An 18,336-nucleotide genomic window follows, 5' to 3' on the forward strand; every position below is an offset into this window, starting at 1 on the left:
TATCCGGCACCCATAAAAGAGAGTCAGAAAACACAGATAATATCTCACTTAACAAGCAGTATTTTTCCTGCCTTTTTTTCTCTTTTTTTTTTTCTCAGTTCTAGGGCCTAACAGTTAAGGAAGGTGAAAAAACGGTACAAATGTTTCCACATCTAACATTAAGAGATCTCCTAGAACAAACCAGGCTGTGCTGCACTCTGTGCTGCACTCTGCAAAAGCAGGAAGAAGAAACCCTCAGTATTAAATACACACATACCCAGCATTAGTTTGTGAAAGGATAGGGAATGAGATTTCTATAAGACGTCCTGCCCTGGCTTTCTTTTCAACAGTTGAAGCACCAGCAGCACCATTCTGGCATGAACTGAATCGCTCTCAGAGCTGGATGTACATGTTAAAGGAACATCAGGCTAAGGACTTTGACAGAAATAAAGGGTACTAAAACTTTATTGAACTGGCAAGTTTTTTCCCTTCCTCTCTTTCCTTATGGCTTCAACTATATTTCTTGGGCAGAGATGAGGAAACTCAAATAGAGAGAAGTTGAGTGCCTTGCCAGGCATCGTTGATAGGTTAGGCTGTTCTCTGACTATTTTTATACAGAAATGGCAGTGTTGGAAATCTGAGACCATCTTTCAGAGATGCAGGTTGAAATGAAGGAATGTTTGATACAACAGTTGTTGTTGCAAGCCTGCAGTTGTAGTTCCTTCTATTTATGACTTAACCAAGAGCATGTTGGGATGGGATTTAGTTCCTTTTCCTTTGACCAGTTGTTGTTCTGGGCATGACTGTTTGAAATTAAAATGGAAAGCATTCCCCCATTTCCCCACCTGCCTTCCATTTCTAAATTAATTGGAAAAATAATGTGAGATTGTGTACGTGTAAGATTGCCATGCAGTAATGAACTTACCATGGTGTAATGATTTAGATGTAGTTAAGGCATGAAATACAAATACGATGCCCTAGAATCCAGGAGACACAGCTCAATAAATGGATCTATTTTAAATCCACTATTTTTGCCCTTTTTGCATGTAGGGATTTCTCAATCATGTGTAACAAGAAGAAATCAAACTGTATTAAATGGGTCATTAAAGCCAAGTTTACTAAGTTTTCTGAACTGCAGTCTCCTGCAAAGAGGGAAGCAGACCTGATCTCCAGCTTCTGCCCCACCAAGTCCGTGAGGCGAGTCTGATTCATACCACCTGGACAAACTGCTATTAATTTAACAAGCAGAAGACTGATACGCATTTAGTGAACCAAATAGTTCACCACTGCAAACGTACTCTTCTGCTAACAGGTTTTTATTCCAAAAAGACTTCTCTGACTTATCTTCAAAGTATTCCACTTAGACTACATATTGTAGGATGCCTAATTACACACTTAGAAAGATATTATTTTGTTTGCTGTTATCCCATAGTTCTGAGGAGTTTATATTGGTTTGTAACCAAAAAGAGTCTTCAGGTTTTTAGGGTAAGTGTTCTTCTCAGCCTAGACTCAGTCAAAGCCTCAACCTCCATTGTTTTAACTGGGAGCACAGTTAAAAGAGATCCTTGGATGCAGGTAGCTTTGGATTACTGTTACTTTTTAACAAATTTCCTTAACTTACATACAGTACGAAGAGAGCTGCCACGCTGTTAATTGTCCTGCAATAAAACCTCTGGGATTTTTTTGTTTTTGTTTTGTGTGGGGCAAAATATGTTGAACAAACTGAAGTGTTTCAGTTGTCTCTCCTCACCTGTGCATTTGTCAGGGTGGAACCGCAGCTTGTCAGGGTGGAACTTGGAATGGAAAATTTGCTGTCAGTTGTATAAGTTCCCTACATCTCAGAAATCTGAAGAAATAACTAAATAAGGAGCTAAACAATGAATGGCAAAAAAATGTTTTAATGAACTTACTTCCTGCTTTTATTTTCCTTTGCTGTAAAATTCATATTCCTTCTTGTCTGTTTATGCAATCCACCTTTGCTCTTGCACTTACATCCAGTAGTTGTGATTTTGCCCATTTAAGAACACTCCACAGAAGGTGGATATAAGGGGACCTTATTAAATCATCTAGTTAGTCCCTCTGCCAGTGCAGGACTGTTTCTTCATTACCCTGGAGTCCTCTGGCTGCAGTTTGGGATGGTTCACCTGATGCTGCTCTCAAAACTCCTGCTCAGTGATTATTCCACATTTTGATAGATATGTCATTAAGAAATGCAATCACATACTTATTTCATTCATTTAAACATAGATTTGTGCAAACGACTCAAACCAGCTAATTTGGAAGGCAACTTAAACCTACCTGTCATTTCTCCCCGTCATGATCAGTAAAGATGGAAAGCACAATGCTTTGATCAATCCAGGAGGTAGAGAGGAAACCATTCACCTCATTCAGATCAAGTCCATAACTGGCGCCACTGAACTGCTGTTACTTAATTAAGCTATATTTGGTTTAATTTTTCCATTTCTGTTAAGTGCTTTAAAGTTTAATGGATTTAATGGATAAAGTTTGTGTTTTAATGAGGAATTATTGTTAGGAAAAAAACCACTAATTTGCTAGGGCTTTGTGCCATGGAATTACTGCCCTTACTGTTTTGCCAATTGCTACAGGATGTCTAACAGATTTAATCAATGTAATTTGGTAACATCTCCATTTGGGAGACAAGTGTCTTATGTGAACATTACTGAGTTCAAATCCTGCTCTGGGCCCGTTCTATTCTTTGCTATTAATGCAAAGACCAGTCTTCTAGTAATAGTCAATGAAAGTAATCACTTAGATAATTTCTTCAAGTAGTTGTTTCCAAGGCATGCTTTTGTTAGAGATGCATGATGTCATTTTAAAAGAAGTTCTGCAAGACAGTGATAGTACTGTGGGCTGGAGATGTATGCTGTGACTGAGCGCTGAATCAAGAAATCTCACCATTTCTGGAAACACAATACTTAGCAAGAGAGTTCCTTTTCTTATTGTATTGTGTTCAGCTCTAAAACAATTCCACAATACCTACAATGTGTTAAAGCACCAATTTGTTTTCCTCTGCAAAACCTTGTGTACACAAGATATTAGGGTTTGTTTCCTATTTACAAATAAAAGACAATAAAATCCTTGAAGTCGTGTTTGCTGAACTCTGCTAATTGTGCATATTTAAGAAGTCCTGGGACCTACAGGCACTTCTCCTTGTGTCTACTTGTAGGCACAAGGACCAGCCAGAAATTGATCTGTGGGTATTAGTGAAACTTGCTGGCATTGTAGCTGAATTTTTAGTTGAAGATAAAATTTTATTTTTGAGGTAGTTCTTTTGGAGCCCCAGAACACTTCTGAGTTAGACTTCACTCTGTCTTTGAAGCAAATCTTGATGTGTTCTCAAGGAGAACTTGTGGAAGAAAGAAGTGTTTTTACAAAGGACGTCCATTTGATAACCTTTGTAACCTGTCAGTCTGTGTTAGCTAAATTAGATCTTATGAGCATGGCAGCTAGAAAACATGCATGTCTCACAAATACCCAAAATGGCAAGGCTAATAACTGTGTATCCAGACTTCAGTAAATTTGGCAGAGACATTGGTATGCATTCTTTTCAAAAATATAATTCCCCTGTATTCATAAGATGTTTTCCCTGCAGGAGAGTAGGGTTTGGTCCTAAGGATATCATGTTTTAGTAGCGTTTAGGGGCTTTTTAAGTTTTATTTGATTTGTGGTTCCTCTAATTTTATTATTTGAAAATGAGGCTACTCTGACAACTAACTGATGCTACTTTCCTCACTATTAGGAAAGGAAAGTCCTCCAACTAGTGATGTCCCTGATGATCCAGACGAACCTATGCCTATACCAGAGGACCTTTCAACTAGTACTGGAGGTCAACAGAGTTCTAAGAATGACAGAATCTTGGGTAAGATGACAAATCCACTCTGATAAGAAATACTAGTAGATGATATAGCAATAATGTTAAATTACTTTTTCATAAGCTGGTAAAAAAGCAGGTCCTGTGTCTTTTCATCTTCTTCAGGTGCATAGTGTTTTTTGTGCAACCTGTTCTTTGGGAAAGGCATCTTCATCCACAGAGAAGTTGTAAAGATCCTACTATTTATCTTCTTTCTAAAGCATGACTGTTGCATGAAATTCTCCCCAGGAAATATAGGTTTCATTCTATGTAGGAAATAGAATTAAATATGTGGTTCCAGGTCAAAATTATATGAAGTCAGATTTGATAAAAATTCAGTAAATGCTCAGGTATTTTTATTATTTTTATTATTAATTTGAATGCTATCTTTAATGTAATTGTGTTATCTGCACTTCAGATTTCCCCAGAAATGCATATTAAAACATACATAGTATTCATATATTTCAGATTCCAATATCTGATCTCCATTTATCCTTGATTTTTTACCTGGGAGAACTTTAGAAAACACTGGTCTTTTAGATAAAAACCCGCAATTGATAAAGTCTGTTTGGTTAAAATTGTCGTCCAGAGATGATTTTGCAAAATGCTGATTATTCTTAGGGATCCCAGTATCACACCAAGGAGCAGCAATGCTGCTGACTACTGCGTGCCCTTGCTCCCATGTAGTGCACTAAAAAGACTAAATATTGCTTGAGCACCATGCCTGTTTACCAGCAGGAAAAAAAAAAAAAGGAAAAAAGGAAAAAAAAGCACACTGACTCCCAGAATGCTGTGATCAATGCCCTATATGACAAAATCATTTCTGTAAAGTCATGAGTATCAAAGTACAAGTATCTACCCACAATTAAAAGTATTATTCATGATTCATACATTCTTACATTATTGTAACAGTGAGGGTCAGGGTGGATGATTTACAGAAAGACTGCAAGTGCCTTTACATATTTATTGTCTAAGGAAATCCAGTAAAGGATACTAGGTGGAAAGGGAGGCACAGAAGGCAAAATAATCAATTCACCATAATACAGCAGGATGATGTCAGCCTTAGGAATAGAACCCACTCCCAACTCCAGCACTAGCTAGTAGTAGGCGCATCATCTTATGCATTTTCATTTTATTTACCATTTGATCCCCTCTTATCAAAAATGTGAGCAAAAATTCCAGCTCTTACATGCATATTGACATACCTTATAAAAAATTAATTTTAAAAAATGTTTTTTAACAATCTGATTGCTTACTAAATGTTTCAGTCCAAAGATATTTGGACAAAATCTTTCATTAACTGCTTGTCTATCAACTCCATAAAAAGAGTTATGTCTCCTTTCTCCCAGAGTAACTAACCCTACAAAATATTTAAGCCTTGATTCAGAAATTAAATTTTTTAAGTTCTTTGTTCAAACCCAAACAAACAGGATTTTTCATAGTGTTGAATTTTCTTTAATATACTCACAAATATCATGCAGACCCAGCAAAGTTGAACTTTATATTTGCTGATGATGTAATGATTCTGCCAACAGTTCGGTCACATATATCAGTATATACACATATTCTAAATATGATAAGTTCCATCTGTTATTCTCATTACTCAGCAATAAATTAGATTTTCCATGTCCTGACTTTAACAATTTTTCTTCAGCCACTTTCTCTACCCCTAGCTCTTTTGTTTACACGGGTTACATCTTGTAGTGAGACATTTACCATAGTCAACCAAAACAAAGACAATTCACAATAATCTGCTTTATGGATGATCTGTAGGTATCAACACCAATGCTTCCAATATTTTTCTTTTCTGTAAAGCTGCATACACTTTTACCTCTTTTATTGCTCCTTTTTTCTAACTCTAAGCTAAGTCTCTGAAAACAGTATATTAAAAAAATTAGTTCTCCTTTTTTACAAAGAGGATCTGAACACATGCCCCAGGCATATCAGGAGCCATATGATTGCTGTGCACATTCTAGATCTTTATCAAAAGAAAGTCTCTTATGAATAACATAATGCCTTAGGAGTGGTGTTTGGCCTGTATGATCCTATAGATGTATTAGGGATGAAGGGGGCTGTCTTCCTATGTAGGTAGAGGCACTGCAGTGTAGACAGGCTTGGTGTTTAGTACAACACCATCATCTCCAAGTCTCAAGATCTGTTCCTCACCTCTATTTATCATTGAACTTAGGTTGACAAGGGGGATCTGAGAAAGCAGTTTGTAGAATGAAAGATAGACAGGAGAGCACTGTAAAAACCCACTGATATTATCTGTGTGCATCTGCAGGTGGGAGCTAGACTGTGGCCTGTGGTAACCGACAGGCCCTGCACGAGCAGATATGACCAGCCAACAATTTCTCTCTGTATGACTTTCCTAATGTCCCATCTGTTTCCTTCATCAGAAGGGAATTCCCTAGCATTTGGATTTATTTCAACATAGGATTTACAGTACATTCCACTTAATCAGTAACACCCTGAGAGATAAGCTGTCCATACAGTGTACACCAAGGAATTTGAGTCAGACATTTTTTGAAGAGGGTCTCTACATTCTGGAGGACTTTCTTGTGCACGTGAGGCTATAGAGTTAACAACAGGAATTGCAGATTTGTTAAATGAAAAGCATAAGTATTTACCTCATCCTACTGAAATTAGGTGAGAAATCTGTTATTAATTTTAATCAGCCTGTGAGATAGAAATGTTCAAGTGACAGCTTGCTTACTCAGATTTGTAGTAACATTTCATGGAATAATCTTTAACTCTGGAGTCAAAAGTTAAATTACCTTTTTCATCAATGTAGCATTTTGAAGGGCAAAGATTACAGGAAATAAGCTATTTTTAGAAAGGAAAGGCTCTGCTCCTCCATGCGTTTTCGAAAATCTCTTTTTGTGCTTCTTTCAAACCTGTACTGAGACTTGAATGTGGGGTTATAGAGCTGATAGAACTATTTGAAATATTTCTCCTGCTCTGAGAAGGAAGGTGTTGAAGTTCTCTACTCAACAGATTTTATTGGGTGCCTTCAGTTTTTGAATTCCCACTTAAAATGACTAGAGAGGGTGCAAATTTCCTAAGGGAGGAACCCAGAGGATCATGAAATGTATGTTTTGACTTGTGTTCCAGGCAGGGGGGATGCCCAAAACATGGGTTTCTTCTTACCAATGCAAAAATGATCAATGGGTCTGAAAGGGTAATTTATGGAAGTAAAGTCATCAACAGTTTCTAGTAATAACCCCAAGCAGCACAGCAAAGCAGAAACATATTGAAAGAGATGTTCTTCTCACCATCAAGGCTCTTCATTTCCTTGATGAGATTATTATGATTTTAATGTTTCGACCCCCAGAATGTGTTGAGCAGCTTCCTTCTGCATGCTTAATTTCTGCTGCTCTGTCCACTAGATCTTCTTCCTTCCTTGTCCTATTCTCCACCCCAAATTTACTTCTCGGGCTGATCTGGCACCTATAACATTTTATTATTTTCTTATTCTCTTCACCTGTGTGCTCTACAGATAGTTTCTCTAGAAAACACAGGGAATATTTTCAGCAAAGTATGAGATTTTCACAGCTCTTGAAGGCTCTAGAGACTCAGTTTTATCATCTCTCCTAAATAGCCTTTTGAAATCTTGGTCTGAGTTATTTAGAAATACACATCCCACTGAAAGTCCATTCCATTAAGAATTAGTTCTTTGTAGCCTATTTTGGACAGCCCTATTTCCCATTGTACCCTATTTGAAATATCGTTTGATAATTCTCAGTCTCTGCAAGTTTCAGGTTAAACGTTGTGTGCACCTTTTGTGGATCATCAGTACTGAACATCCTGTGTGTGGTAAACAGTTGCAACTTAGGACTGTTTGTGCTCTGAGACTGTATCCTAATTCAAGCCATGTGTGGGAAGTTAGTGACTCAGTGAGCTGTACATCAGACCCTACTTCACAGAGAAAGCCATTTTCTGCAGTGGTAGCATTTGTCTAGAAAGGTAGGCAGTGCCTTCCTTTATCCATAACTGCCCGTTCCATAGCTGGCCATCACTGGGTAAAAAAAAGCCATCTCACAGTGTTAGTGGCCTCAGAAAGAGGCTGTGGGCTCACCATTTCTGCACAGACAGCTGTCTGGTGCTGCATGAACTTCTAATACAGAAGTCAAGTGTTACCAGTGTAGTCACAGATTACAGTCTGGACCTGAAAAAAATAATGCATAGAGATCTTCTTCTTTTTAAGAGGTGGGGAGAAGTCATCTCACAAAATTGGGTTGAAACTGTTGTGCAATTGACAGAGTATACCCAAAGTAACCAGTCAGGGTGATCTTAGATATCAGTAGAAGACAGACAAGATTCATTTGAAGCTATAAAGTCTGATTGTTTAAAATAAACAAGTATAGGAAGAGACATTAAAAGGAATATGGTTTTTTGACATTTTTCTCTCCCAGTGGGAAATACCAAGGGATGATGTCACCTCTCTCCCACAACTCAGTTATTGAAGGAGAAGCCTGTGTAGCTGCAGGCTTCGGAGCCTGGCATCACTGGGACTCCAGCATTGCCTTCACACCCTGGGGTCTGCCCTCCCAGCCATGGGCATTCAGAGGTCATAACCTGCATGAGGAGCTACTTACTGATGCACACAAGTGTCCCCTCTCTGAGCAGCTTTGAAACTTTATTTCCTTAAAAGGAGCTCAACCATTTGAGAGCACCGACACAAGCATTGCTGAGGGGCCACCAGGCAACCACAACCATTGCCATTACATAAATCTACTGCAACTCACATATAGCTGGGTGGAGACAGAGTAAAAGTGTGGAAAGGCAGACAGAGGGGAAAAGCGAGGAAAGAAAAAAGGGGAAGTGCCCCACCCCAGCTTGCAAAATCGGTCCTGTGGTTCAGACAGGTCCAGCTCACTGCTGCCCTGGTAGTTCTGCTGGGCAGGGAAAGGGGCTGAGGAATAAGACTGCTGGAGCTAAACATCTTTGCACACTCCTCCTTGTGGGAGTTCAGTGGCTGTAAGCTCAGTGTCTTGTGTATGAATTATAAAGTGTGGCATGTGTCCACCTGGACATTCAGAGAACCAAATTCTGAGACCTAAAGTAACCAGGAGGGCTGTGCAATATGTTTTACTTGCTCAGGCTTCAGATGGATATGTCTGCAGCTCAAAGGTATGGAAGTGTGTAGAAGCTGATGAGCCTTTGTAAATAACTGGTAACAATTGCTGTCTCACCTGATGTAGCCCTCATGAGAGCAGAGAGAAAATTTGTTTCAAGATGGTTTGGGGAGCTTTGAAAATTGTCCTTAACCCTCCACAATGAAACAAGGCTTGAAAGTCCTGAGGAGGCTTCTGAAGGAATTGAAAAACTTGAAACTGAAATATTTTAGGAACTTTTAAAATAGGGAAGTTGGGAATCTCCCCTCTTGTTTGGTCTGAAGCCCCCATTTCTAACCCCAAAGTAACATGCCCCAGTATGGTCTGGTATTGATTGCTCTGAGAGCCTGCCAGTACAACTTATAATTTTAAGGAGAAGGCAGGAGATTTTTGTCAGGATTATTTTCATTTTGTCTGCAAAACTCTTATGGGAATTTGTATGGAGGAGGATGGGGGTGGTTTAGCTGGGGAAGGCACATGACAAATTTCATGAATGCCCTTAAATATGCCATACAGGATATATGTTATATTCCAGCCTTCAAAGGTTTGTTTTGCATGAGCATGGTGTGAAACAGTGTGCTAGAGGGAAGACCCAGGTATTTGGGGCCGTTGGGAATTTCCTGTTGTGCCAAAGACAAGCTCTGATCTGTGTAATGACTTCGGACTTAGAAAAATGTGCACAAAGGCAAGTGGAAAACAACCCTATTCCTGAAGGTGAATTCCTCTAACAAATTTAAAAATGCTTGCTTCAAGTAATGGAGAGTGACCATTTTCAGAGCAAACTTGCAAGAAATTTGTGGAGGTAAGGGGGACCCAGCCTGGAAAACAGAGCTGCCGCTGCCCCAGCGTAGGCTGTGCTGCATTATTAGCGCATTTGTCTCAACCCATGCAAAGCCAGATCAGGCATGTAAAAATTTGCCCTCTGACACAACCATAGCACATGACAAAATCAAATCCTTGAGAACAGAACTGATCCTAAAACAGAATTGTACTTTTAAAATTATTTCTATTTAGTTTTGTGAGGATTTTTTTTACTCAGAAGTATGACAGAAGTATGATTTGTGTTGCCACTGTGTGGCAACATGACGTTGCAGTAGGTGCTGAAGCTATGGGGTTTTTTCTCTTATTTCTCCAGAGCTGTGTAGCTTGTGGAGCTGCAGCCTATTTCATGAGCACCTGCTGGATACAGCTGTGTTTTCAGAAGAGAACATCAGCACAAAATTCAGGAAAAGACTGGGAACTGTGCAAGTTTTGTTTCTTCAGTGTTGGAGAGTGCCGAGCATTGCTTTGAATTGGAGAGATGCAGTGTGTTTAGCTGTGTGGCTTTGGGTAAAGAGATTGAGTCTGCTGATCTAAACTGTAGTGAGAGGAAGTTCTTTATCTGAGCAGAAGAGATGTGCCTCAGAGATAAGCCCCATTCTAGCTCAGGAGTGAAATTTATCTAGCAGGATCTCAGCAGTGGCTGCAGCTCAACTGCAGAAACACTAGACTCTGGCTGGAAGATGGGCATATTTTAAGCTGAGGAGGACCTCTGTAACTGCAGCTTGCTAAACCTCAGGTTATTTTAAGGGAATGAGTCTTCATCAAAAGGTTGGATTGGCCTCCCAACACCAGCCACTCCTTCATTCTGTGTTAATTCTTGCTTGTTCTTTGTTGTAGGCTTGCTTTTTACCTTGAGCAAGTCCTCTTTCACCCCGAGTGCTCTTCAGGACTGCAGTCTTAGAGAAAACTGCTGGACTGAGGCACAGTGCAGGGACCACTTGTCTCTACAGAGGTGCTGTTTTGGAACCAGCTGCTCTTTTGGTTTTGTTCAACCATTCCTCACATTTCTGTAATTTCAACTCCTGCTATGGTGCCTCCTTGGGAGGAGAGGGCTTCTGGCTGCAGAGGACCTGCAGCAATGCTCTCCCCTCAGGTGTGAACTTTCCAGGCTCTGTCCCACAGAAAAATGTGCGAACATAATGTCACTGTAGCTGAATCCCCCATGTTTGAGATTTGCAAGGAAGGATTTGCAGCGTGATCATGCCTCCACAGTTTTCCTCAGTGTAGATTAAACCCTTTATGATAAAAAGAGGGGATGGAAGAGGTCCTTTTTGGAGCTGTAGTCTTAAAGCCAGGAGCAAACGCCACTCATTGCAGCAGGACAGAGGTTTGTCCCCGAACCTTATCCTTTGAGCTCACTATGTGAGGTTTCTTGAAGCCTCAGATGGTCTCTTAGGAAAAAGCTTTGCCTGAAGGGCAATAGGTAGATATGACATAGCCACCAGTGCAGGCTCACCCTCAGCATGTTATTTATGGTGAATATATGTGAACACAACAAGCTGTTAACTCGTGAAGGTGGATCAGCTAGTATCCCAGGATTCTGGCTTCCAGAGACAGCTTATGTCATGGCTCATCCAGCTGCCTCCCTGAACAAGCAAGTGAGCAGAGCAGCAGCCCAAAAGCAGGCTAGACCTCAGCCTGCAATGTGAGATGTCCTGCTGCTCCCTGCCTCCCTCCCTCCCTCCCTCCCTCCCTAGCTTCCTCCCTCACCCATAAGTGGATTCTGTGTTATAAAGGTGTGCATGCAGGAACATAATTCCTAGTAAATTAACCCTGGTGTGTGCTTCTTTCTTTGCTTTTTTACACATTTTGGAGTTAGGAATAATGCCCAGTTCCCATATTGCAGTTTAGGGTCATGTTTCTCAGAAACATTTAGGTATCTAAGTTACCTGCATAAAAAAAGAGATCCCAAGAAGGTATCTAATCTGGCATTTCACCATTAGCCATAGTGACACCACAGGCACCAAGTAGGATTTTTGGAAGTGAGTAACTCGTACTCTATTGATGCAAATGAGATTTCAGTCCTAACATGCCAGAATCCATACCTAAAAATTGGATTAAGAACCTGATTGAAAAAAAATGGCAGAGCAAGCACAGAATTACTCTCAATTTCCAGCCAAAACAGGCCTGATCAAAAGTAAAAGTTAAGGCACGCATTTTGCTCTTTGCTTTTCACATTCCATTTTCCTTGTTTCTCCTCCCCCAAAGATAGTCCAAAATTATCTCTCTTGAGAAGTGTAATAAATGTAGCGAAAGTGGAGAAATATGAAAGCATAAATTAACTTCCACTCTTCCAAGCCACATATCAGAGTTTAAAGAGAAAAAAAAAAAAAAAAGAAGAAAAAAAAAAAAAGAAGAAACTGAAGAGTAAGGAGAACTTTCACATGAACCATTTTTTTTACCCTGGAAATGTTACTTCTGAGGAAGTGGCTCTTACCAGAGTTTTCAGTAACTTCTAGATTATTTTATGGAACGATGTGAGAAACTCACTTGTTCCCTGACACCTCCATGAAAAATAAATAATAGTTGAGATCTTTAGAATGAATTGCTAATTCCTTCATATAACAGAGAGTATCTTCACATGATTTTGCCCTCTCTGCTGATTAAGTAACAACAGAAATGTTCAATGCAATGGAAAGGTGGGTTTAAACTAAAGCTGGCGACACTTTCAGCTTGTGTTGCAATTAAATGAAGAGGAAATATTCATTCTCCATATTTCATCATTTAAAAGCATCCTGTATTTGTAAGAAGCTGTGATCAGCCAACATCCCTGCTATGGATTTGAGCTTCCCAAATCTTTGGTGGCTTTTGAGTTTGGGGGGTTTTTTTTGTCTAAGCTAAGAGCTTCATGTTCTGATTTTTAATAGTGGCTTAGGGGTTTTTTGGAGGGAGATCCATCCCTTTTCATTCACAGTACTGTGCACCTCAGCATTATATGGACCGAGTTATGGAGCCTGTTTTTTCCTGCTTTGAATATGTGTTGCAATGCTCGGAAGTGGTAGCAGTGGTTGGCATTGAAGCGGAATGGTTTCATTAGCACCAAAATGGGGACTGCCAGCTGGGGAACACTGCTGTTTCTTCACCCCTCATGCTGCATCTGCCTTTCAAATATATCTTTCCAGTTCTTTCCATATGAGAATTTGTTTTCAGGGGAAAAGAAACACATGCACCTATAGAATTCACTATGAAAAATACATTTGCCTTATTGTGGGGTGAGACCCACTGCTTGGGTTTTGTGCCCAGGTTTGCAAAGGGGAAACACCTACGTGACTGAGGGAAGTGTCAAACTGTCCATGATCCATCCATACCCTGAGGTCCAGCTGGCTTTTATTCACAATTCAGGCTGTGAATGTCTCTGCCTTTCCAAAGCAGAGCACTCCTCCTGGTTTTCCCAGACCAAAGCCATGAGCAAAGAGGTGAGAACATCTCTTCCACACTGATATGGTGCCTTCCTTTGGGAGTCAGGGTTCATCCTTCTTCCCCCCAGAATACAACTAATTTTGCAACTGGCACCTCCCATGGCTGGACGGTGGAGGGGAGGTGGGGAAGCCCTGATGGCGAGCGTGGTCACTGGAGCTTTGTCTGCTGCAGGTGTGGATCTACAGCAATTTATCTAGAAGTCAAATGGGAACTAGGCTTTTCTGGGGAGGTGTTGAGCTTCCTGCCCATTTGTCTGCATAATGGCAAGTAGAAGTAAGAATGAGAAATGATAATTGTGCTAGCAAAAGGCTTCAGTGGCTTTGGAGCCCAACACATGAAACATGTGAGGGAGGAATAATGGTAATGAGGCATTACCTCTGTTGTAGTATCACATTTGTTTAATCTTGCCATCACATTGCTAGTAGATCCTAGTAAAATTGGTATCCAATCATGGGCTTATTGTGGTGTTAAATGGAATTCTTTTTCTCCTTGCAAAACAGACTAGAGAAGTCTGATATTGTTTATTCTGTAATTACACATTAATGAGTCTACATTTGCTGTACAGTATAAGCATTAATAATAAGCTCTTTCCTGTGTTCAAAGAGAGAGACTGATTTATACAATGCATGATACAACCCTTGGTGTTTAGAAGACAATGCAAATATGTTTTACATTTCTAAAACTTTCTATAATTCATTTTTTTCTTTAATACTCCCTCTGAAATTTGAAATGGCAATGTATTTTCCAGATATCAGGAGCTGTTTATTCCGTACTTTTGCCTTTGCATGTTTATATGTACACACATACACATATGTACATACAAATATGCATTTTAGCACTCATAAAATTATGTGCCTGGAAAATCAAGTTCCTCTATGTTTATGTCAATGTAAAAACAGTCCACATATGCAAAAGAACATTTATCTTGAAAGCTGAGCTTTTTCTTCTTCTTAAGACCAAGCAAACATGCACTCTGCAACATAAACACATGCCATAAAATTTTTTTTTCAAACCTAAAAGAGGAAAAGGTTAGTTCCTGCTAGCTTGTCTGTATCCCTATAAGAAAGTAAACTGTAAATTCCATTTGGGAAGTGGGCAGCAGCTGAGGAAGACCCGCTGGTACCCATTGTGGCTTTTCTAGTCTGTGTAAAGCTGCTGGGCCAAGGCAGCTGTGAAGGTCATGGTACTAGAAGGCCCACAAAGGAGTTCACGAAGATAGAGAGAGATGGGGAAAGGAGGGAGAAACACACATGCCCTCAAGTCTTCCTGCTAGCATTCTTTGCCTGAAGAGGGTCTCCTGCCTGCCACCGCTGGCTCAGCAGTGAGGGCTACATGGGTCCTGAGAATTCTCCCCTGCTGCTCATAAATGAAATTCCTCCTTGCATTCAGGTATTCTATTAACTTAATTCCTTGCAGTGTTATATAGATAAGGTCTGTAATGGAGAGACAGGGAATCATTCATTAAAAGTTTTTCTCCAGAAGATTCTTTTGCAGTGCTGTACCAAATTTAGGATTGCATAGTGAAGCTGTTTGAACAATATACTGCTCACAGAGGGAGACACGTGTGACATATTGAAATAATCTACTGGAAAATGCAGATATAATATCTTGTATCTCTTGTTTGAGATACAGCTTTCCACTAAAAGCTTATGCGTGCCTAACTTGATAACTTTCTTAGAGATGTTTCAGTAGCTAACTGAGCTGATGAGTACAAAAGCACAGTTAAAAGCACCACTCTAATAGTGGTAGTGATGGACCCCTCTGCTCTCCTGCTCCAGAAAGCAACTTGTATTCAGGGAATCTCCTTATGCACATCTCAGGGAGCTTCAGGTGAGTTCAAAATATATCTCCCCACAAAGACCAGGCTAGTTGAGCACAATGCAGTCCCCTGCTTTCCTGTGTGGGAACTCATGTTTTCTGTGCAAAGGTGGTTTTTTTCACCCTTATTTTTTGCCCTCAGTGAGACAGAGCACAAATAGTTGCCTGCTTCCTGAGAACACAGTGATCCTCACATTCTGGGCTGCAGGTTGTGTTTTTCACATTCAGGCATAGGATGGGAGTTAATCAGATAGCCATGGGCAGCTCTAGCAAATAGCACATTTGCATCAGCAGAAGCTAGTTTCAGCAGACTTGCTGGGAAGATTTGCTGCAGCATGCCACCATCCTGCACTACTGACAGGCACTGCACATTCATTTGATAAAACAGATGACAATAGAAAATGAAACTTTTAACATTCTCTTCTTCAAACCCTTGAGAAGCACCTTACCCTGCTGGTGTGAGCCTGTGATTCACATCAGGTCTCCTGAGACTCCATGATGTCTTTAAGGTAAAGGGATTTGAAGCTGTGGATGAGCCGTGCTTCATTTGTCCTGGTGGCAAGGAGAGCTCTTAGAACCACTCTAATGGAAGTGACAATCCTGATGACAAACAGTTTCCAAGAGTCCAAAAACCTTCAAGCAGAATATTGCGATTACTGGGATTTGAGTGTTTTATGTGCTCAGAAATAATCAGCCATTACAATTTTGTCTTTTTGTGTTGGACAAGTAACTTGGAACTGAGACTTGACTTTCTCTCTTCTAAATGAACAAAGCATCATTCATTAGTCCCACATTTTTGTCTCTGGTTGCTGACCAGTTTACCAGGTAAAGGTTCATTTTCTGAAAACCGAGTCTGCACGCTTTCTGCAGCCTCTGACAGACCTGCCCGGCCATGACCTGGCTCAGCTTGCATAACCAATAGCCCAAACTGTATTTCTGGATGTATGTGTTTGTAGGTGCTGAAGTTAGCAGGATTTCATTTCCTTTCTTGACCTCACTATATTCCACAGTGCAGCATAGCCATGGCAGATACCAAAATCTATCTTAGCTAATAAGAAGTAGCAACTTCTGTAGAGCTGTTTTGCATTTTAATGAGGAAGGGTTTTCATGCTTTCCATTTGCCTCACACTTAGTCCCACCATGCTGTCTAGGTGTTCGTATGGAATTTAGGTGCATTATGAATCCTAGGTTGGGCACTGCTGATGCACTCTCCCTGACTTGGTAGCAACAAGGAGCTGCAACTTGGTAGTTCATCAGAAGGAAGGTTTCCTAACATGTTACCACACAATAGGACACACATTTGTGTGTTTCTGTCCTGAGAATCCATCATATTTGGTGAAAATGCAATGCAATGGCTTTTCCTTTGGAATATTTGAAAAGCACTTTACACATAAACTGGGCAGATGCTTTGAAAAAGATTCTTCCAAGTAAAAGGCACTTACACTGGCTAGGGCATGCGACTAGGAGCAGAGAGGAAGTTTGACAGAAACTTTGCCTGCTAGACACTTTCAAATATTCCATAAATGCTGAGATGGCAGGAAATGCCAACAATGATAGCCTAAATAGATCATTAACCCTTACAGGAGACCAAGTTTTGATCACCCTTTGAATGCCTGGCACCAGTTTTCACAGCACAGGTCTTGTTCTAGTTGCATATAATTGTGTGTCTTCTGTCCATTTTAGTTGTTGCTGTTGGTGTAAGACTGAGAAAGTGAGTGAATTAAACTTTGGTTTTTCTACTGCCATTATTTTCCAATTGTTTTGTTGGGACTTTTTTTGTCTCTGGTTTTATGTTGTGGCACAGGGTTCCTGAAAAAGAACCTCTGTTACTCTAAAGACTGCACAAACACAAACAGAACACCCCAAAGAGTTTACAGTCTAATTAAGGCTATATATATACATAATTGATTAAGCTTTACAAGTCCTAGCCAAGGTAAGTGTAAGGTAGAGCAGAATGAAATGTAATCAATTTTGCTGTGGAATCTAAACCATATACAGTATTCTAGAGACCAGAGGGCAAATTTGTTTTTCTAGGAGATGCAGCAAAACAGTCTTGTGAGTTCTTCCAGGGTGCAGTGGGATTGGTTTGGTTCAAAGTACTCAACTTTGTTTCAAACCTATTCTCTTTAGCTTGAAAAGCAAGATTGAAAAATATAAAGCAGGTAAAAGTAAATAAATTAAGGATTTGGTGATCATACATGAGGGAATAAAATAAAGATTGTCAACTAATTATTAGATCACTTGGGTAATCCGGAAGCAATTAGTTTCCTGACTCCTAATTAGTCTAGATTTTAGTACAGAGGAGCAATCTACTGTATCACTTGACTTTTGGAAAAAGAGGAGAGCTGATTCTGAGCTCTGTGCCTGATTTGGAAAGGCAGAAATCCTGGCACGTACCACTGCAGTGAGTGAAATTCCAGCCTGGTGCTGGTTTGACAGAAGTGAGTGAGGCTGGTCTCAGGAGGCTGGGAAGCTGAAGATAAAGTTGGGACATAAGCCCAAATTTCAGGATATCAGATCCATAATCTTGTCCAGGCTTTTCTTTACACTGAGATGTTTCTGAAGATCTTTTGCATTTAAAATATATATGTATATTCTAGCAATTTGGTTTTGGAGTGAGATTTCACACCTCATAACTGAATGTGTATGAGAAGCACGACACAGCTGAACTGCAGATGACACAGTTTTCAGTTTTAGGTCATTTCCCACACCAGAGGTACAGGCCGAGCCCCTCTCTTCTCTCCTTTCTCAGATCACTGATTACTTTTGCCATGCTGGCTTCAGTGTGGAGAATAATTAAAAACTGCTTTGACTATTAAACAGCTTATGCTTTTTCTCTTGAGGTTGTTGCCTTTCAGACTTTTACATCTCTCTTGGAACAGAGTGATAGCATGGGAAAAGGTCAGCTGAGGAAAAATAAAATTTCTTTCCTGCTTCTGTATCAGTCTGAGGAAGAAAAAGTTTACTTTTTGACCTTGAACAATCCTGGATAAGGGAGAGCTGGCTGAGGGCTCCAAGCATTTGATATCCAGTATTTTATGGGTGTAACCAAGGTTTATTAGACTGAACAATAATTCTACCTTTGTGTAATTCTCAGTGATGTAGGACGCATCACAGATTATGGGTAGCATTTTCACAAATACCTAAGTGACGCAATATTTTGGAGCTCCAACTTCTGCCTCCTCCATAGTCCCTAGTCTTCTTCTATGGAATGCATAAAGAGGGTGACCAGTGCATGGCCAGATTTCAGCTTTATGAGTTAGGATACTTGAGAGGCATGTACCTGAATATAAGAATCACTCTAAGCAG

General features: G+C 40.1%; 1 protein-coding gene across 15 annotated transcripts in view; it reads left to right on the forward strand.

The window, feature by feature from the left end:
- Nucleotides 1-18,336, forward strand: part of IKZF1 (IKAROS family zinc finger 1) — a 70,632-nt gene that overhangs the window by 16,105 nt on the left and 36,191 nt on the right. For all 15 annotated transcript variants that reach the window (XM_048312430.1, XM_048312422.1, XM_048312441.1 and 12 more), the window contains exon 3: nucleotides 3,740-3,859. In XM_048312430.1, the coding sequence (XP_048168387.1) occupies nucleotides 3,740-3,859 (120 nt within the window). The remainder of the gene's footprint in view (nucleotides 1-3,739; nucleotides 3,860-18,336) is intronic.

The sequence above is a fragment of the Corvus hawaiiensis genome, chromosome 1 (genome assembly GCF_020740725.1).
Source record: "Corvus hawaiiensis isolate bCorHaw1 chromosome 1, bCorHaw1.pri.cur, whole genome shotgun sequence".
NCBI classification, from domain to species: domain Eukaryota; kingdom Metazoa; phylum Chordata; class Aves; order Passeriformes; family Corvidae; genus Corvus; species Corvus hawaiiensis.